At 46.0% G+C, this 21322-nt stretch overlaps 1 protein-coding gene across 9 annotated transcripts in view; it reads left to right on the top strand.

Moving 5' to 3' along the window:
• The first annotated feature begins 2128 nt into the window (after nt 1-2128).
• LOC116815835 (ethanolamine-phosphate cytidylyltransferase-like) overlaps nt 2129-21322 on the top strand; it is a 36931-nt gene continuing 17737 nt past the window's right edge. For 5 of the 9 annotated variants that reach the window (XR_012656946.1, XR_004371579.2, XR_004371580.2 and 2 more), the window contains exons 1-12: nt 2184-2322; nt 2476-2613; nt 4315-4419; nt 5505-5575; nt 5735-5807; nt 6757-6855; nt 7349-7585; nt 7840-7920; nt 8179-8285; nt 16131-16219; nt 18049-18210; nt 20720-20786. Coding sequence is in view for 5 of the 9 variants with exons in the window: in XM_032764523.2 (XP_032620414.1) it covers nt 2227-2322; nt 2476-2613; nt 4315-4419; nt 5505-5575; nt 5735-5807; nt 6757-6855; nt 7349-7585; nt 7840-7920; nt 8179-8285; nt 16131-16219; nt 18049-18210; nt 20720-20786 (1325 nt within the window). In the remaining 4 variants the exon portion in view is untranslated. Of the gene's footprint in view, nt 2323-2475; nt 2614-4314; nt 4420-5504; nt 5576-5734; nt 5808-6756; nt 6856-7348; nt 7756-7839; nt 7921-8178; nt 8286-8887; nt 9159-9696; nt 9855-16130; nt 16220-18048; nt 18211-20719; nt 20787-21322 lie in introns of those variants that run through there. The other 4 variants (XM_075071934.1, XM_032764526.2, XM_032764527.2 and 1 more) reach the window with 4 other exon arrangements.

Genomic DNA, 21322 nt, shown 5'->3' with positions numbered 1-21322 from the left:
CCCTGGATCACCCTTGTTCATAGGTTTTTTGACCCCCTCAAAGAATTCTGATTAGTGAGGCATGATTTGCCTTTACAAAAGCTATATTGACTCTTCCCAGTTGTATCGTGTTCCGCTATGTCTGATCATTCCACTCTTTACTATAGTTTCAGCCAGTCTAACTGGTACTGAGATTAGGTTTACCGGCCTGCAATTGCCACAATTGCCTCTGGAGGCTTTTTTAAAAATGGGCATTACTTTAGCTATCCTCTAGTTATCTGGGTACAGAGGCTGATTTAAGCAATAGTTCTGCAGTTTTGTATTTGGGTGATACCATCTGGTCCTGGTGACTTATTACTGTTCAGTGCGTTCCAAACTTCTGTTATTGACGCCTCAGTCTGGGACAGTTCCTCAGATTTGTCACCTATAAAGAATGGCTCAGGTGTGGGAATCCCCCTCATATCCTCTGCAGCAGAGACTGATGCAAAGAATTCATTTTATTTCTCTGCAATGGCCTTGTCTTCCTTGGGTGCTCCTTTAGCACCTCAGTCATCTAGTGGCCCCAGCGACTGTTTGGCAGGCTTTCTGCTTCCCAAAAATGTTGCTGGTCAGTTTTTGTGTCTTTTGCTAGTTGCTGTTCAAATTCTTTTTTGGCCTGCCTTATATTTTAACCTCTGGCAAGTCAAGTGTAATGTTCCTTTCTATTTTCCTCAGCAGGATTTGACTTCCACTGTTGAAAATGTCTTTTTGAACTCTACCTGCCTCTTTTACGCTATTTAGCCACGGTGACTTTTTATTTTTTTATTTTTTTGGTCCTTGGTTGTTTTTGTTTAATTTTGGGTATGTATTTTGTCTGAGCCTCTTATGGTGTTTTTTAAAATTCCATGCAGTTTGCAGGAATTCACTCTTAATTGTTCCTCTTAATTTCCATAAAACTAGCTGCCTTGTTTTTGTATAGTTCCTCTTTTTGAACTTAAATGGTACTATGGTGGATTTCTTTGGTATTTTCCTTCCTACAATGATATATTTAATTATGTTATGGTTGCTTTTACCAAGTGGTTCAGCTACGTTCACATCTTGGAGTAGATCCCGTGCGCTCTTTAGGACTAAATCAAGAATTACCTCTTCCCCTTGTGCGTACCAGGACAAACTGCTCCAAGAAGCAGTCAATAGTGTCTAGAAACTTTTACTGTATTGTCTTTGCATCCCATCCTGAGGGGGATGGGTACCAATTTATATGGGGATAGTCACAGTCTCTTACTATTGTTGGGTTTTCTGTTTTTGTAGCCTCTCTGAGCATTTCACAATCACCATCACTCTCCTCATCAGGTGGTAATATACTCCTACTGCTATCCCTTTATTTTTCAAGCACAGAACTTCCATGCATGGAGACTTTACAGTACTGTTTCATTCATTTAAGACTCTTACCATATTTGACTCTTCTGTGTTCCGTTGATTATCATTCCACTCAGTTTCTATGGTGCCTATCATACCAGTAGTCTCACTTATTAGGCACTCGAGTTCATCCATCTTAGTATTTAGGTTTCTTGCATTTTTATACAAGTGCTTCTAAAATTTGTCAGTATTGAGTTGTCTGCCTTCCTGTGATGTAAGTGAAGGGGACTCTGGGTGGCTTCTCTTCAGTTCCTATCTGTACTTCATCAGCTTCTATCCTCTCCTACCTCGTGCCATCTCCGCCTTCTGATGCTAGCGCAGCGTGGCCTCTTCTAGGGCAGACTGAAGCTCTCGCTGGGCCACAGCTGGGGGGGAAGTGTCACTTGGCGCCTCTCTCCCCCAGGAGCCGCGGCGTGGGGCGGGTGTTGGGGCATAGCTCCTCGAGCAGCCACAGCTGTAGGGACCTGCCTCTCGAAGGCTGGCGCGGGCTCCTGGCCGCGGGCTCAGGGAGACTCCCCGGCCACCCGCGGGGAAGGTACAAACTGCTGGGCTGCGCTGCGGGGGGCGCGTCCCGGCGTAGGGCCTTGCTCGCTCCGCGGCCGGCGCTGAGCCCCAGCGCTTCACTGCGCAGGCGCCGTTAGCGCATCGCTCCGCCCGCTGGGCTGTGCTGGCTGGCTGCTGGTTGCCCCCGCGCCCGCACTGTCCTGTAACCCAAAGTACTCTCTTTACCCGGAAATAGCTGCTCTGGCCCGGAAGTGAACATCCCCCGCGACTCTGTAGCCGGAAGCGGAAGTACAAGCTCTGTCTGCTCTTGGCTCTGTATCCGGAAGCGGCCGGCGTCCTACAGCCGTCATGGCGGCTGGCGGGAGCCTGAGCCGGACGGAGCGGAAAGCGGCAGCACGAGCCGAGATTCTGCAGCAGGAGGAGCAGCGAGACCGGCGCAGACAGGTACCGCCTCCTCCCTTTAGCCCCGCGTCCCTCGTCGGACTCATCCGCCGCAGCGCGGTCCTACCCCGCCTCGGGTCCCGCCTGCCTATCTGCTCCTGGTCCCCCTCGGGCGGGCGCAGTGGGTGACCCGTGTCTTTGCTGTCCGGATGCCAGGTGTCCCGGATCCTGAAGAAGCCGGTGGCGGAGCGGAACCCTGAGGAGAGCCTGCTCCTGGGTGAGTGTGAGGATATCGTGCGGGAGCTGGAGCGGCGGTGCAAGAAGCGCGAAGGACTGCGCAGGAGGCAGGAGGAGGTGGGTGCTCGCTCGTGCTGGGACGTTGAATGCCCCTCTTGCGGACCCCGCAATATCATTGTTATCCAATGAACCACTAAGCCAAGCACATCAGATCTCCGCCCTCCCTTGGATCCCTGTCCACTTGCCCTGTCACTTGAAAGGCATAGTCCTAATCTTCAAAGCTGCTAAGGATCAGGACCCTGCACATCTCTGGGACCATGAAGATCACAGTACCTAGAGCAAAGCATGTGAGAGCTGGAAAATTCTCAGTTGAGAGGAGTCAGGTATGGAATGAAATTCCAGACTAGACTAGTGAGTCTCAGGTCTAACCTTTGGTAAAAGTTTCCACCATAACTAGAATGACACAACAAATATTTTTTCCTTTAAAGAATAAAGTCAGCGGTAAACAGAGCTTCCTCTAACCAAATAAGAGAAAAGAGGCAGACTCTGGTAAGGACTTCCATGTTGCTTACCAAACTCTTGTTGCATGAGCTCCAATAGCATAATGAGAGTGGCAGTAAAAAAAAAAAAAAAAAAGGGAGGATAGTTTCTGTAATCTGTAGAATTAGTCTGATAGGGAAACTGTCAGAAAATGGATCAAATTCAGTGGAGAATTGTCCTTTTGGGAAAGGACACGTAAAGGTGTCACTGTCTAGGAGATTTCTAACCCTCCATCAAGGTTTAATAGTCCATGTCAATTATTTTCTATTCAAAGAAGAAATTGCTTCTGACTGGCTTTGTATGCCAGCTCTTCTCCCCACCCCACCCCTCCCTAGGATGAGACACTGCAGCTTCTAGGTATGCAGAATGAGAGCCAGGGAGTCAAACTGGTATTTATTTTGGTTTGGTTCAGGTTTGAGTTCAATTGTATTAAATGTGTTTGGGTTCTTTTCTGGTTCAAGCATCAAAAAATCCCTAAAAACTTCAGTTTCAGATTCAAACTAGTTCAAATCAAATTTCAATCTGATTTAAATTTAAAAAAAAGACCTGAAACTGTTTTAAGTTTTACATGAGTTTTCCTAGTGTTCTTGTGCTGTCAGTAGAATTTTTTTTTTTTATGATCAACATGTTTGAGCAAACTAAAATAACATCTTGTAAGATTTTCTGTGTTGTATTGGACCTGTGCGGTGAAAGGATACTTTTGAGGCCTGAAAATGTTCTTTCACTACTTACTTATATTTCTGGAACTGTAAATTCATTCATCTTGGGCATGACATTCTTATGAAGTTTCCAGTAGTTTAATAAGATATATTTTTTAATGAGATGTGGCTCATCTGCAAATGAATCAAGAATTGTCCTAATCCTTTTTTTGAGCTTTTCTTCACCCAGCTATCTCTATTTTTGGAGATTTCATGAGCTTTAAGAACAAGTTGCTGTTCATCATCCAGTCTTTCAATTTCAGATGTCTGATATTCTATTACAAAATTATTTTATATTTCTGACTAAAACATTTCCGTTTTCATTCACATTTTGCTTAAATTAAATTTTATCTTGACTTTGTCATCTTGTGACAGTAGGCATTGATATCTAGGATGAAGGTATGCACATGAGAAAACAATATTCTTTTCAAACAATTTTTTTTTTCTAATTTTTTTTAATTGAAGCCAGTAAGGATTCAGTAAAAAGAGAAGAAACTAGAAGGGAGTTAACCAGCAACTTGCATAGAGTGACACACTGCACCTTAGAGAGATTGCTCTAACTTCCTTGTCTTCTCTTTAGGTTTGTGATGAACCAGAGGAATTAAAGAGAAAGGTTATTGAGCTGGCTGCAGCTGTCCAAAGTGCGAAATACCTGGTCATCTATACAGGAGCTGGGATCAGCACGGTAGGGTTGAATGGATAAGTGTTTAAGGCTGCTGGAGCTCCTTCAGCAGTGTTTCTATGCCATAAATTCTAGAGAGATCTTTCGTGGCTAGTGAGTGGATTGCATGAGGCCAGGAAGGTGTGTAAGCAAAGTATTAGGAGTCCTAGGATCCTGACTGAGATTGGCCCACGGTTAGGGTCTGGACGATGGGCAGGACACCTTCATGTTTGTGTCTCAGGAAGGCACTTGTTGTTCAGGAGAGGCTGAGGCTCTGATGCGTACGAAGCTATTTGTCAGAGCCCTTCTGGGATAGTGTGAAGTGCTAGGCAGCAGCCAAGATAACTGTACAAAGATTGTCCTTTTTGATCTGATCAGTAAGGCCATTCCTTCAGATTTCTCTTCAAGACTGACTTCTGTCCTATAGCTAATAAGAAATTGGCCAGTTAATGATGGCTAGGTTGAAGGGAAGATAGGTCTAGCAGGCACTTCATAAATTTTAAGTTATAAATATCTATAAAAATGGTCTGCCTTTGTAGTCCCTTCTGGGAGAAATGGGCGTTGAAGTCAGGCACTCTCCGCCTGTGTATGTCACTTATCACTTTTGATTGTGAAGTTTTTGAAGCAGGAACCATATTTTCTCTTTTTGTACAGACCCTATCAGAATGGGGGCATGATTCAGACCGAGGTGTCAGGATGCTACTGTGCTATAGACATTGGTGCTGGAGAATGGCAAGCATGGGCCAGCAAAGATGCCACCATATCTGGAGGAACTATGGAAAGATTCAGGAATTGAGTTCTTTGGGGGGAAAAAGTAGCAGAAATTATATCAATTATGCGAGGGAGGAGAATACTAGGGATGTAATATAAAAATGCAGAAACTGAATGAAAGGGGCAGATGGACAGAATATTGCCCTGTGAAGGATGATGATTCTGGATGAATTGTCAGAGTGAATTCAAGCAAGTGAGACAGACCTGTATGAGAGAGGGCTGATGAATTTGTGGGGAATGTAGGAAGTGAGAGTCAGATAAACTAATAAGGCTGGACTGGTGGTGTGGGGAGCATTCTCAGCAAGTCTAATTTTCCTTTTGTTTCTCCTGTAATGAAGGCAGCTTCAATCCCTGACTACAGGGGTCCTAATGGAGTTTGGACATTACTGCAGAAAGGGAGGAGTATCAGGTAAGCAGATGACATTCCTAAGTTTTTTCCTTCTGCTCTAATGGGGTGACAGTCTTTGCAAACCTCCCAAGAGTATCTTTCTGGGCTGCACAGCAGAAAGTGAAATCTGAATGTGGGATTAACGGATTCTCTTCTGTTCCTTTCCTTTCCATTTGCCAGGGCTACAGATCTGAGTGAAGCGGAGCCCACACTCACCCATATGAGCATTGCCTGCTTACACAAGCACAACCTGGTAAGGTCTTAAGCTCACTAGTGCTCTGGTACCTGGATCTGAAGGGAGAGACTGGAAAATCAATAGCGACTAGTTGCTGGGGCTGTTCCTTGGGTTACTGAACATAGTTACTGTTGCTTATGGAAGGAGGCCAGATGTCCACATGGAAACAGCAGAGTTTGTGCTCCTGTAATAACCCAGTGTCTTATTGGTGTAACCAGGGTGAAAGTAATATAAAATTCTTACTGGTACGGGGGCCTGGAGTGGGCCCCCAGAAGGGGCGGGGCTGGAGGAGGTCAGCCTCCCCCAGCCAGCCCATTCGCACTGCATGGCTCACGCTGCCCGGGGTTCCAGTGGTGATTTAAAAGGGCCCGGGGCTTTGGCCGCTGCCCTGATAATGGCAGCGGCCTGGAGCCCTGGGCCCTTTTAAATTGCTGGCCCTGGGGCGGTTGGCCCTTTTGCCCCATACCCCGTCAGCCCAGGGTGGGACAATTATGTGCTTTAAGGTCATTGCCCCTCTCTCCCCCACCTCACATCACTGCTGCTGACTTGGGGGAGAGGAGGCAGCAATATTAATGTGCTGCTGTGGCAAAGAACCCTCCGGCAGCGGTTTAATGTCACTGCATACGGGCTGGTACCAGTTTCTTACTGGTACGCTGTGACAGCCCACTTGCACCCCTGGATGTAACTCCCACTCTTTGCAGCAGCACCTTTTCCATAGCTCTCCCCTCCTCCTGCACTTTTGTATAAACCTGTTACTGTGAGTGGGTGATAACTCCTAGCAGAGCTTTATTTTGCAGTGGGAGCCATTTAACTTCTGTCATAAATGTGTGATAGTTTCTTCTCAGTCATTTCTTTCCCATCCTGCTTGGTCTCTGCCAACTGTGCTTAGATTCTGGGGTTGTACTGAGATCAGTCTGTTTGCATCCAGAGTTCTCTACCATGTCTGCTCTGCTTCCTTCCTTCCAAGGTACAGCATGTGGTGTCTCAGAACTGTGATGGTCTCCACCTACGGAGTGGGTTACCCCAAGCAGCAATATCTGAGCTTCATGGAAATATGTACATAGAGGTGAGTAGCCAGGGCACAAGCTTGCTATTTTGTGGGCTCATGTGGGTTGTAGGTTGCAGGCTGCTGGCCTGTCTCCCCAGTCCATGAAGGATTAAACTCCGCACCTGGGATCTGTTCAGGCCCTTTCTTCAGAGCACCATTTATTGGTTGCACTGACGGTCTTTAGAAAACCCCCAAATGAAACAGTTTAGCATAAATGCAGCAGCTCTTCCTCAGTCCTCCTATAGACAATCTGCCTAGGCATACCCCTGCAACAGGAACTAACCCTACTTCCTGTAGCTCCCACCTAGAAAATGAGCTCATTCAGCCTTATAGGAATCAGGTGCTCATCAGGCAGTCACTTGACCCCCTTACCAGCTGGGTCTGAATTCCCTACCAGGGCAAAACACTATTGTTAAAGGGTCTCTGCCTCAAACCAAGGCTAACTGATGCAAGGCCCCTGGCAAACCTCCCTGTTACATAACTGCATTTCCTTGCTTCCTTCCTGCACAAGGTCTGTACTTCCTGCACACCCAATAGAGAATATGTGCGAGTGTTTGATGTGACGGAGCGCACAGCCCTGCACAGACATCATACAGGCAGGATGTGCCATAAGTGTGGGGCACAGCTGAGAGACACAATCGTCCATTTCGGGGAGAAAGGGACCTTGAGGGAACCTCTGAACTGGGAAGCAGCAACAGAGGCTGCGAGCAAAGCAGATGTGATTCTGTGTCTGGGTTCCAGCTTAAAGGTAACTGTAGACGCTCAGTGAAGATTGTTAGCAGCATTCTTCTTTGGTGATGCACCCTGACGCGGAGCAGTCTCCTCCCAAACATCCTGGTGTCAGGCCTCGCCCACCACATGTGATAAATCCTGGTGCCGGGTAGTCTCTCTTCTGACTCCTCCCTCATCCCCTTCCTGGTAATAAATTCCACCTGCTGTCACAGATATATTCTAGCATTCACATCTGCCTTAGCTATACTGACAATCTCTATTTTATGCCAGGTTTTGAAAAAGTATCCACATCTTTGGTGCATGAGCAAACCCCCCAGTCGCCGTCCAAAACTCTACATTGTGAACCTGCAGGTGAGATGTTAAAAAATGGGAAAAGCCTCATGTGAAATAATTCTGCACCTACATCCTGCTGTACAGGGGAAGCTGGAATTCATACCCACAAAAAGTCTGGGAGCTAGTGTGAATTTGAGTAGGGGACAGGCTGGGACGTGGGTCCCCAGCCCCAATACAAGGCTGTTAGGTCTGGATAGGCTGCTGTGCAGGGATCATACAAGGGTTGCTCATTCAACCTGTCTGGATTTTTATCTTCACTTCCTTGGCCTCCCACAGTGGACTCCTAAGGATGATCTTGCTGCCCTGAAACTACATGGGAAATGTGATGATGTTATGAGATTATTGATGGAAGAACTTGGTCTGGAGATCCCATGCTATGACAGGTGAGGAGCCTCAGTCCTGGTGGCTGCCTCATGTTTACCGACAATAATATTAATCTATTTCATAGAGAACTCACCCCCCGCTTCACTTCCCTCCTACAAAGCAAGTCACTTCTGCCATCCTCATTTTAGAGATGGGAAAACTAAGGCACAGAGAAGGGAAGCGATTTGCTGACACGGGGATTATAATGGGGAAATTCCAAATTCCCAGGCCTGTGCTGAGACTGCACCCTTCTGTGCCTGTTTACTGCAGAACATTTCTCTGCCTGTTCAATATATTTTAATATTTGTAGCTTAACAGTGATTTTCATCTGGGTAGATATGGACCCAGAAGGCACTGTCAACAACTACTGGCAGAGGTGGGGCAGTGAGATGTTTGCAATGGCAGAGCAGTCTAAAAGCCTGTCTTCCAGGGGAGGGCACAAGAGGTGATTTTAGTCACATAGCTGCTTTTCTGGACTGAGTGAATACTAGCTGCTCACTGGCTACACCCAAGATGGAGGAGTGTAATTTTCAGCAGTGGGTTCATTCCTCTGTGTGGTAGTGCTGAATTCCCCAGCAGCAGGCTGAGGAGCCTTTCTTACACATCTGTCTTGTTTTGGTAGAACAAAGGATCCTATCTTCTCTCTGGCTATTCCCCTTAGCCCTGATGAAGAAGGCAGTCACAGTCGGAGACCCGTGGCACCACCCTGGAGCCTGGAGGAGGCACAGATGCAAGAGCAGCAGCAAGAGCCAGCTTCTCAGCTCAGCCTCTCTCTCTCAGGTGGCTGGTTTGGCAGGGGTTGTGCAAAAGGCTCCAAGAGGAAAAAAGTAAATTGACTTTGTAAATTGCCATTTGAACACTATTTTTGTGGAAATATATCAGCTGCTGCCATTCAGGATGGCTTTTCCCTACTGTCCTAGACTCAGTTGGGTTTGCCATGGACTCCACACACAGACTCTGCTGGTCTGAGGTGGGGGCAACTGGAAAAAACTTCAGGAGCCATATTTTCATGCAACTCTTTACTACACGATGACAAAGCTCAGAGGACGGCTGGCTGTTGGGCAACGGGGCTTGCAGCCTGAAACCTTTCCCTTAACCTCAGCACTTACACTCTGCTCTCTAGCAGCACTGGCAGGCTGGTGCACCTGCTGTTTCTCTGCCTTGTGGGGTTCTTTTTGCTAAGTAAAGAAAGTCTGTGACTGGCTGGTGGGGGTGACCTGCCGTGGGCTGCGTGCGGGTCGGAGGAAGCCCTGCGCGGCATGGGGAGAGGGATTCCTGCTGGGGGCATGTGGCCGCGGCCTCGCCATTAAAGCCCCTCCGGCAGGGCCGATCCCGCCCCGGGGAGGGCGGGGCGGGGCGGGGTTGGCTGGGAGTGTGGTCACGTGGTCTCGCCATGATGGCGGCGTCCTTGGCCGGCCTGTCCCCGCCCCCGGTCAGGTGACTGAGGCGGCTCCGGCCGGTGGCGGCTCCGGGCGTGGGGTCCAGGACTGGTCCGAGATGCTGAGGAACGGAGCGGCCGAGGTTTCCCCCAGCCCCGCGAGGGGCAGCGCCGCCGCCTATAGGCCCGTTCGCGTGTGGTGCGATGGATGGTGAGCGAGGCCCCGTTACCTGGGAAACGGCGCCGCGGCCCGGGCTCCCTCTGCCTGGCCCTGGAGCCGCCGCCGCCACCGCCGCCTCCTCAGCGGGGCTGCCCAGCGGCCTGGAGCTCCTGAAGGCACGGGCCCGGCTCCGGCTCCTCAGCCGCCTCCACACGAGCCCTTGGGGCCGGGGGTGCCTGTGAGACAGGCTGGGGAGAAGCGACTCGCACTGTGGCAAGGTTTGATACTCTGCCCCGGGGGGGGAGAAGGGAATCAGCCCTGTCTCAAGGCGCCAGGTTGGCCGGTGCTTGCCTCAGGGAGCTGAAACTTCCTTCTGCGCAAGCTGGCCAGTGGTGTCCGTGGGAATCCGATTTCTGGTGTGACCAGGGACCCAGAGATGTGCCGTGACTTGAATGTCTTGTATCAGAGGGGTAGCTGTGTTAGTCTGGCTCTGTAAAAAGCAGCAAAGAGTCTTGTGGCAGCTTAAGGACTAACAGGCCTATTGGAGCATAAACTTTTGTGGGTGAATACGCATGCGTATGACGAAGTATGTATTCACCCACAAAAGCTTATGCTCCAATATGTCTGTTAGTCTATAAGGTGCAACAGGACTCTTTGCTGCTTTTTGAATGTCCTGGACATAAGATGTAACTGGTTGGGGGGTGGCTATTGTGTCTGTAATACATGATCTCAGAGGAAAAGATGGCATCAGGTGGGTAGGTGCAGATTTGCAGTCATCTGGACTCTTGGTTGGACTGTTCTTGCTGGTTTGTCAAGCAGAGGTGCCCCTTTGGGGTGATATCAGGTGAAACCAAGACTAGTCTTTTTCAGAATCTTGTCTCTGACAGTAGCTGTACCAGGTGCTCCAAAAGGAGGTGCAGGAATCCATCTAGCAGACAATTCTGGAATAATCTGCCCATAAGTTAGGAAGGAACTTCCCCTGTCAGATGATTTATACCCAAAGCAGGAGAGTTTGTCCTTTTTATATGTGTATATAAAGAGAGAGAGAACATAAAACAAGTTATCCTGAGTAATATAACTGGGTGTTTTTGTTAGTCTGTTGCCCTCCCTGTCCTGCGTCATTAGAAGGACTTTGGAACTTAAACTCTTCTGTCAACACAGCAGAGAATCCTGTGGCACCTTATAGACTAACAGAAGTTTTGGAGCGTGAGCTTTCGTATTCACCCACAAAAGCTCACGCTCCAAAACTTCTGTTAGTCTATAAGGTGCCACAGGATTCTCTGCTGCTTTTACAGATCCAGACTAACACGGCTACCCCTCTGATACTCTTCTGTCAACATCCATCTTCTTGTCAAGGCCATCGTGCAAAGGTTTTGCATGCTCACCTGAGTTACTCCTTGAATTTCAGGTGTGTGTGTTTAATGGCCCTTATTTTCAAATGGGCAGGTTGAGCATAGGCAGTTGTTGGATGCTTCATTTCTGTAAGCAGTGACATTAATGTGTGAGCTGGCTAGAATGACCTGGGTTCTGCATCCCAGTCTTATCTTTCCTCTTACCTTCCTTAGTTGTGGAGTTTGATCAGTCCTCTGTGCAGCATTCCTGGGTTTGTGGGTTACTGTGTTCTGGAGCCTTCACTTGAGAATTGCCTCTCTATATCCCCATTTATCCTGTGCTGTAAAGTTTCAGGAGTCATCTGCCAAGATGTGCTCATAAGCACATGTGTCTTCCCATGCATCCAAACAGTCGGGTCTGACCATAGAAATGGAATACTGTCCCAAAATTCCTTCTCTTCTGCAGGGAGCTGTTGATGAAGCTTTGTGCTGGTCTGGAGAACTTTGTTTAGTTTTTTGGCCAGACTTTTAGTAGCTGATTTTTACTAGTTTCAATAAGCGGTAGTAACCAATGGCCCTACTCAGGAATGTAAGACATGGTCTCTACTTTAAAGAGGTCATTATCTAAAATGGCAATTCACCTTCACAGGAGAGGGATACATCTTTTAAACATGATTATAATAATGAATTCTCATTAACTAAACGTGCCTTCCTTTCAACTTGTCTTTGATTTGGCTAATTACTTCTAGAGACCATAGAAGCAATGGACCTGGAGGAGGGATTTGAAAGAGAAGAGAGATGGGGTCTTGCAGATGAATTTGGGAAGGGTGTCTCCTGGGTGGAGGGGGCAGCATGGACTTCAAGTGTGGGAGAAGCAGACATTGGCAGGTTGAAGGATGGGTGTGAGGGTGACTTGGTGTGAGATGAGAAGAGAATCATGAAAGGCCTTGAAGGCTAGTTGTGGTATGATCCTGGGCCATTAAAGCATTCCTGGGCAGGATGGATGATTTAAATTAAAGCAATTTAAATCATAATTTAAACAGGCAGAAAACCTTGATTTAAGTCACCAGTTGTAATTGTTTGCATTTGTACTACTTAGTTATTTTCCTAAACAAGGTTGATTATCATTGGTTGATAACGATTAAAACATGTTGATTTGTGCTAACCCAGAAGATACATTGTGTGTATATACATTATTTATATCAGCAGTTTTCAACCTTTTTTCATTTGTGGACTCGGAAAAAATGTCAAATTGAGGAGTGGACCTCTTAGGAAATCTTAGTCTGCGTACCCCAGGTTGAAAACCATTGACATAGATCAATTATATAGCTTAACTTCTTTGCTTGCAATTTGTGTGAAGTTGTATTTGGACAGAAACTCAAACGCAATTAAAAATGCACAAAAACATCACTTTTAAAAAAAATACAACCACCTTAAATGTGCTGGATGCATAAACTTTCTTCTTATCTAAACAACTTTTACATTTAAAACTAGCTAGTTCAGTAATTAGAAGTATTTATCATTCATGAATTGAACTGAATGTTTCCGATCACCTTTGTCCTTCAAGATTTTAGAACTAGTAGTCCTTGTCCTCTTTCACCTAATTTTTATTTATAGCTTCCCTGCTTTTTTTAACTCCAGTTAGTTTTTTAACTTTGAACTAGTAATTGAATTAATATAGTTGAAGAAATTGTAATGACGCAGATATTCCCTCTGCACCAGCAGAAGAGGCTACTGCTGTCAGAAGTTTGGTTTAGCACTTCAATAAAGTGAGATTCCAGATACTTAGCCAGTGACTTCCAGCAGTTAAGTTTTTTGACATTCTTTAAAACTTGGTCCCAAACATGTACTGCCTAATATTTTTTGTATTTAATTGAAATTATTTTAATATTTATAAGTTTAGAGATACAAGGTGGGTCAGGTAATATCTTTTATGGGACCAACTTCTGTTGGTGAGAGAGTCAAGATTTTGAGGTGACACAAAGCTCTTCTTCAGGTCTGGGAAACTTACTGAGGGTGTGTCTTCACTGCCCACTGGATTGGTGGGCAGCGATCGATCCAGTGGGGGTTGATTTATTGTGTCTAGTCTAGAAGTGATAGATCGACCCCCGAGCACACTCCCGTCGACTCCTGTACTCCAGCTCAGCGAGAGGCGCAGGCAGAGTTGACGGGAGAGCGGCAGTAGTTGACGCACCGCGGTGAAGACACCACGGTAAGCCAATCTAAGTATGTCGACTTCATCTACGTTATTCATGTAGCTGAAGTTGCATAACTTAGATTCCTCCACCCCTGGCCCAGTGTAGATCAGGGCTCAGTGTCACAGCTAAATACAAGTGGGACAGATTGTTTAGCATGAACAGTTAACTTGTATTTCAAGGGACTGTTCATGGTGAAGAGGCCTATTAACACCCCTCTGGATTTATGGCTTATTACAACAATCTTTAACCCACTTAGAGCTAGTCTATATTGACGATGCTAAAGCGCTGCCGCGGCAGGGCTTTAACGTGGTTTGTGTTGTCACGGCACCAGTGCTGGGAGAGCACTCGTCCAGCACTGTGTGAAAAGAAAAAACAAAAAAAAACCATCTCCATGAGGGGCGCAGCTACCAGCTCTGGTGCACTGTCTACACTGGCGCTTTACAGCACTGAAACTTGCTGCGCTCAGGGGGGTGTTATTTCACCCACCTGAGTGAGAAAATTGCAGCGCTGTAAATCACCAGTGTAAATGAGCCCTAAGAAACCCCTGCCCGCACTGCCTCCCCGCCTCCTTTCTTTCCTCCTACAGCTAGAAGTAGAAGAGCAGCTCTATGTAAGCTGAAAGCTTCTCACAAACAGAGATTGGTGCAATAAAAAATATGACCTCATCCACCTGGGACAAACCCGGCTACAACAATACTGCATGTAATAAGTTTAGGCATTAGTCAATTTCAATTTTATTTTTAAAGGTTTCTTTTGAAAAACAGAACATAAGAACAGCCATACTAGGTCAGATCAAAAGTCCATCTAGCCCAGTATTCTGTCTTCCAACAGCTGCCAATGCCAGGTGCCCCAGAGGGAATGAACAGAACAGGTAATCATCAAGTGATTCATCCCCTGTTGCCCATTCTCAACTTCTGGCAAACAGAGGTTAGGGACACCATCCCTGCCCATCCTGGCTAATACCCATTGATGGACCTGTCCTCCATGAACTTACCTAGTTCTTTTTTGAACTCTGATAGTCTTGGCCTTTACAACATCCTCTAGCACAGAGTTCCACAGATTGACTGTATGTTGTGTGTAGAAATAGTTCCTTTTTTTTTGTTTTAAACCTGCTGCCTATTAATTTCATTTGGTGACCTCTAGTTCTTGTTATGAGAAGGAATAAGTAACCCTTCTTTATTTTACTTTCTCCACACCAGTCATGATTTTATAGATCTCTATCGTACCCCACCCCAATCATCTCTTTCCAAGCTGAAAAGACCCAGTCTTATTAATCTCTCCTCATATGGAGGCTCTTCCATACCCTTAATCATTTTGTTGCCCTTTTTTCTACCTTTTCCAATCCCAATATATCTTTCTGGAGATGGGTGGCCAGATCTGAATGCAGTATTCAAGATGTGGGGGTGCTGTGCATTTGTATAGAGGCAATATGATATTTTCTATTTTCTTATCTATCGCTTTCCTAATGATTCCCAACATTCTGTTCACTTTTTTGACTGCCGCTGCACATTGAGTGGATGTTTTCAGAGAACTATCCACAATGACTCCAAGATCTTTCTTGAGTGGTAACAGCTAATTTAGACCCCATCGTTGTATATGTATAGTTCAGATTATGTTTTCCAATGTGCCTTACTTTGCATTTATCAGCATTGAATTTCATCTGCCACTTTGTTACCCAGTCACTCAGTCTTGTGAGATCCCTTTGTAACTTTTTGCCATCTGCTTTGGACTTACTATCTCGAGTTTTTGCATCATCTGCAAATTTTACCCCACTGTTTGCCCTTTTTCTCAGATTGTGTATGAATATATTGATCAGTACTGGGCCCAGTACAGATCCCTGGGGACACCATTATTTATCTCTCTCTCCATTCTGAAAAATAACCACTTATTCCTACCCTTTGTTTCCTATCTTTTAACCAGTTGCTGATCCATGAGAGGACCCTCCCTCTTATCCCATGACTGCTTACTTTGCTTAAGTAAAATAATAAATGTATTTAATTTTTAAGATTTGTATTTCAATAAAATCCAATTTTTAGAATCATTTTTATCTACCCTGGTGTGCGTACACATGAACACCTGAGCTCTGGAGCCAGCCCTGCAGGGTGAATTCCCCTGAGGAACAGTGAGTTCTTGGAGAAGATGCTCCAGGACTGTCCCTGCTGTTTCTGTCTCTTAGGTGTTTATAGAGCATTGATCTTTGTCTTTGTCCAGTACTAGGAACTGAATGGGGCTTCCTTGAGGCTTCAGTGTACCACCAGCTCCTATGAAATTCCTTTTAGTTGTGAGACATGATAAAACCAGGGAAGGGTCTAAGTCCTCCCTGTCTTGCTTGGATCTTTGGGCACCCAAGTTCTTTATAGAAATACCTTCTTTTGCCACAGTGAGTGTGAGGGAGAGGAAATTACTTCTGGATCTCCTCTGAGGTGTCACAGGATAACAGGCTTCTTCAGTCATGTGAGAAGCAAAGCTGGCTGATGGAATGTAGCCTCTGGTAACATTGGCACTGATTTGCCCTTTGTGTGGATGACACACTGTGGGCTCCCTTAGTAGCCCTGTTCCTCCAGCCAATTTATTGCAGAGTGATAATACAGCTTTCTGGTCTAGGTTAGCTGCATAAAAGTGACTACCAGAGATTCAGCTGCTTGGAGACTTTAACCTTTTGAATCTTTTTTGTGGGGAAGGAATGAGTGGAAGAGGGTCTTTGACTGCTCTGCAGGAGGATGATCAAATCACATCGTTATGCAGCTGAGCCCTCTTAATTGTACACTAGGACTAACACTGACCCTTTGTCTTTCTAGCTATGATATGGTGCATTTTGGCCACTCGAATCAGCTGCGCCAGGCTCGGGCCATGGGAGACTATCTCATTGTGGGAGTCCACACGGATGGTAAGAGGCTTTCTCAGTCCTTCATCTCCTGCTGCTGCTAGCGTCAGCCAACAAAATCAGCACTGAGAGTGGTGAACCTGAGGCACAATAAATTGCCAGTTACAGCTCCTCTAGCAGCAACAGAGCCATCAAAGGAGGGGTATCTCTGGCTAGTATCCGTCTGGCTATTGCTATTGTCTTAGTTACCCTGTTGCTTACTGGTTGATATGTATATAAACATGGGAGATAATTGTCACACTCTACTCAGCACAGGAGAGGCCTCAGCTGGAGTACTGTGTCCAGTTCTGAATGCCACGCTATAGGAAAGATGTGGACAAATTGGAGAGAGTCCAGAGGAGAGCAGCAGCAGTGCTCTCCTAACCTATGAGGAAAGCTTAAAAAAAAAAGAAAAATAAATCTCAGTATGTTTAGTCTTGAGAAAAGATGATTGAAGGGGGGCCTGATAAGTCTTCAAATATGTTAATGTCTGTTCTAAAGAGGACTGTAATCAACTGTGTTCTCTGTGTCCAGTGAAGGTACAGCAAGAAGTAATGGACTTAATCTACAGCAAGGAAGATTTAGGCTAATAAGAGAAACTTTCTAACTATAAGGATAGTTAAGCTCTGGAATAGGCTCCCAAGGGAGATTGTGGAATCGCTGCCATTGTAGGTTTTTAAGAACAGGTTGGACAGTCATCTGTCAGGGATGGCCTAGGTTTGCAGGGGTCTGCACTTGTTGACTTCTTGAAGTCCCTTCCAGCCTTATATTGCTATGATTCTATGAAAGACTTCACAGTCCGGAGCACATGGGACTGTTTCTACGGTCTGGCCTATATTAGAAAACTTGCACCAGTGTAGCTTATAATAATACCTATCTCTTATGTAGTGCTTTTTTTCTTTAGATCTCAAAGCACTTTACAAAGGAGGGCAGTATCCTTACCCCCACTTTACAGATAGGAAAACTGAGGCACAGGAAGGGGGAAGGGATTTGCCCAAGGTCACCATGAGGACAGTGACAGAGCAGGAATAGAGCCTAAGTCTCCTGAGTCCCAATGCTGGGTCTAACCATTGGTCGTACTGCCCCCCTTAAACAATTAAGTCTACTAGTCACACAGGTGCAAACTCCCAGCAGAGATACCCTTAAACCAATTTACTGTACTTAGACTGTGCTTAAAATAACTTATCTAACTGGCGTACGTGTGTCTATTTGGGATTTGCACCCGTGTGTTCAGATTTTTAAATTGATTTCGTTACAGTGGCACTTGTTTTCCGCTATAGACCAGGCCTTGTCTGGGAGTGAGGATCATTCCTGACCCTCTGTTACTGGCATTTGGATTCCACCAAGCCTTGGTAACTGTCTGCAGGGTGTCTGCCATCCCTAGACTCTAGAGAAATCCATGTGCACTGACTTGGTGCCCAAGCCACATCTCTGAGTGAAACTAATGGGTACAAAGGGAATTCCCTTCCATGGACTGCCAGGAAGCCAGACCCACTCACTTTCTAGCTGCTAAGAACTGCAGGGTAAGAGCAGGAAGCATTTGAGGCATGGAGCACCCTTCCCTCAGACTGGATTTTGGGATGGGTTCTTGTAACACACCTACAAAATGGGTCTAAGGTAAAATATGTTCAGGCCTGTTATGGAGTCCGTTAGACCTCACTCCTGCCCTCTGTTCCCTTCTGGACTGGGCTCCCATACACCAAGCTATGGGTTTGTGGACTATCCCCATAATGGGGCCGTCCTGGGAGCTGGGGCTCCTGAGGGGACTCTTGGGGAATTGGTGGAATTGCCTGTACAGTGGCACTCTGTGTCTGTGTCTGTCTGTAACTGGCTTTGTTTTCTTTGTTATCCAGAGGAGATTGCCAAGCACAAAGGACCACCTGTCTTTACCCAGGACGAGAGGTACAAAATGGTGCAAGCTATCAAGTGGGTGGATGAGATTGCCACACAAGCTCCCTACGTCACCACACTGGAAACACTGGACAAGTATAACTGTGACTTCTGTGTGCACGGCAGTAAGTGTTCTGGGTGCTCTGTATAGCTAAGGGGCCAAATGCAGGAAAGGCCAAGTGGGTTCAGCTCTAGTTCTGCTGCACTCATCCCCTCTGTCAGATCATTCACAGCCTCTGTATGAACAGAAAAGTTCCTTCCCCACCCTCAATGGTATAGCTTCTCCAAGGCACAGTGATGTCAAAGGGAAATATGAAATAAACTAGTTTAACTGGAAATATGACAGGACAGCAGCAACTCCATGTGTCTGCCAGAGATTCAGGGCTTTTCCCTGGCACTAGGGGTCTTTGTTCCTTGCAGTACAGCCTTGTATTCCACCATGTAATACGGGGACGGTATGGATCTGCTTCATACTAGGGCAGGGGGAGATTTTCAGACATTCAGCTACACAGGCTCTCCCAACTCACAGGTCTGTCTGGGACATAGGCAGGAGCACTATTGCTGCAGGGGGTTGTAATCACTGCTCCCAGAGCCATGATCAAAAACTACAGAACCCCAGGGTTGGAATCCATTCATTTCCCTGTGCTGTGGGACCTGCACTTTCTGGGTGGGGTTCCCTTTTTGGCTGGAGGACTCGGAAAGAAGCAGGATGGGAATGCTGAGATGAAGAACTTCAAAAAGATCTCACAAAACTAAGTGATTGGGTAACAAAATGGCAAATGAAATTTAATGTGGATAAGTATAAAGTAACGCACACTGGAAAAAATAACCCCAAGTATACATAAAAATATGATGGGGGCTAATTTAGTTACAACGAGTTAGGAAAAAGATCTTGGAGTCATTGTGGATAGTTCTCTGAAGATGTCCACGCAGTGGGCAGAGGCGGTCAAAAAAGCAAACAGGATGTTAGGAATCATTAAAAAGGGGATAGAGAATAAGACTGAGAATATGTTATTACCCTTATATAAATCTATGGTACGCCCACATCTTGAATACTTTGTACAGATGTGGTCTCCTCACCTCAAAAAACAGATATTCTAGCACTAGAAAAGGTTCAGAAAAGGGCAACTAAAATGATTAGGGGTTTGGAACGGATCCCATATGAGGAAAGATTTAAGAGGCTACGACTCTTCAGCTTGGAAAAAAGGAGACTAAGGGGGGGATATGCTAAGAGGTATATAAAATCATGAGTGATGTTGAGAAAGTGGATAAGGAAAAGTTATTTACTTATTCCCATAATACAAGAACTAGGGCTCACCAAATGAAATTAATGAGCAGCAGGTTTAAAACAAATAAAAGGAAGTTCTTCTTCACGCAGCGCACAGTCAACTTGTGGAACTCCTTACCTGAGGAGGTTGTGAAGGCTAGGACTATAACAGCGTTTAAAAGAGAACTGGATAAATTCATGGTGGTTAAGTCCATAAATGGCTATTAGCCAGGATGGGTAAGGAATGGTGTCCCTAGCCTCTGTTTGTCAGAGGATGGAGACGGATGGCAGGAGAGAGATCACTTGATCATTGCCTGTTAGGTTCACTCCCTCTGGGGCACCTGGCATTGGCCACTGTTGGTAGACAGATACTGGGCTAGATGGACCTTTGGTCTGACCTGGTATGGCCGTTCTTATGTTCTTATTGAGGAGAACCTCCCCAGGAATTTACCTCTATATATGGTATTGGGGAGACTGCTACTGGAATACTGCATAGCGACTTGCTGTGCAAATTGAAAAAATGGAGAGGGTGCAGCAAAAAGCCACAGAGAGGATTTGAAAACTGTAACAATGCCTTAGGGAATATTTTTGCTGCAGAGGGTAACTTAGATGACTGGCACCTGGGTTAGATTAGCTTATGTGTGACTTGTCTGTGCTTCTAGGCATGTGGGAGAGTTTAGGGAGCAGTGCCTGAGTTAACTCTGCAGTGAAGACTCCTTACAGGCAGAGACTTACGGAGCTCAATCTGTTCAACTTATCAAAAAAGATCAAGAGGTGACTTGATCTCAGTGTGTCAGTAACTTAATGGGGAGAAAATACTAGGTACCAAAGAACTTTTTAATCTAATAGAAACAGGCAGAACAAGAATCAGTGGCTGGCAGCTGAACCCAGGCAAATTAAAATTAGAAAGAAGGCACACATTTTTGACAGTGAGGGCGATTTAACCATTGGAACAAACTCCCCAGGGATGTGGATTTGTGATCTGTTTGTGACTTCAGATCAAGACTGGATGCCTTTCTGGAAGAGATACTTTAATTAGACATAAGTTATTGGTCTCAGTAGGGGGTAACTGGATGAAATTCCATGGACTGTGTTATACAGAAGGTCAGACTAAATGATTTTTAGAATCTATTAACCTGCTTTCCTCCCAGGTCAGGAAAGAGTGGCAAATTCCCAACTGTTCCATGGCATGGAAGAGGTTGGCTGTGTGTATACCATGATTTAGAGCAGAAGTCTGAAGCTTTTGCTCCTGTTCTGACTTGTGTGCTAGTCACTCAGCCATTGAGTTCCCCACTTTCCCACCAGCTCATTCAGTTTGCACAGGGCATAGAAGGGGATAGTGCTCTAATGTTTCTGTCTCTCTGTAGATGACATAACACTAACTGTAGACGGCAAGGACACCTATGAAGAGGTGAAGGCAGCTGGAAGATACAGGTAACCCATTGCCACTCCTGTTCTAATCAGACCTGCTGGGAATTCCTGTTTAAATCAGAGGGGGTGGAGCTCAGCTGAGATACTGGTATCTTCCAGTTGCATTTTCACCTTGTCTTTATTAGCTGTGGTGTGTCCCTACTGCTTTAGTTGTCCTTACTCGTGTGGCCTCCAGGAGGCACTGCAGGCAACAGCTGGCTGGCCTCCCATCCTGTAGATAGCATGGGGCTGTTCCTGTCCCCAGTGAGCTGTAAGGCAAGTGGCACTGAAGTCACGGACTGCAGATAGCAGTCCTGGGGAGTTGAACAAGGTGAGTCTTCTCGGGAGCTGCACACACTGAAGCCAGGTCTACACTGCGACTTTAAATCGGTTTAATGGCCGATATACCGATTTAACGCTGTATCCGTTCACACGACGTCGTCATTAATTTCGAGTTAAATGGCTCCTTAAATCGATTTCGGAACTCCTCCCAAACGAGAGGAGTAGCGCTAAATTCGATAGTGATAACTCGGATTAGGGTTCGTGTGGACGGAAATCGA

The sequence above is a fragment of the Chelonoidis abingdonii genome, chromosome 13 (assembly GCF_003597395.2).
Source record: "Chelonoidis abingdonii isolate Lonesome George chromosome 13, CheloAbing_2.0, whole genome shotgun sequence".
Taxonomy (NCBI): Eukaryota; Metazoa; Chordata; order Testudines; family Testudinidae; genus Chelonoidis; species Chelonoidis abingdonii.
Note: the sequence above shows the minus strand (reverse complement) of the source record. Positions and strands in the feature narration are given on the sequence as shown.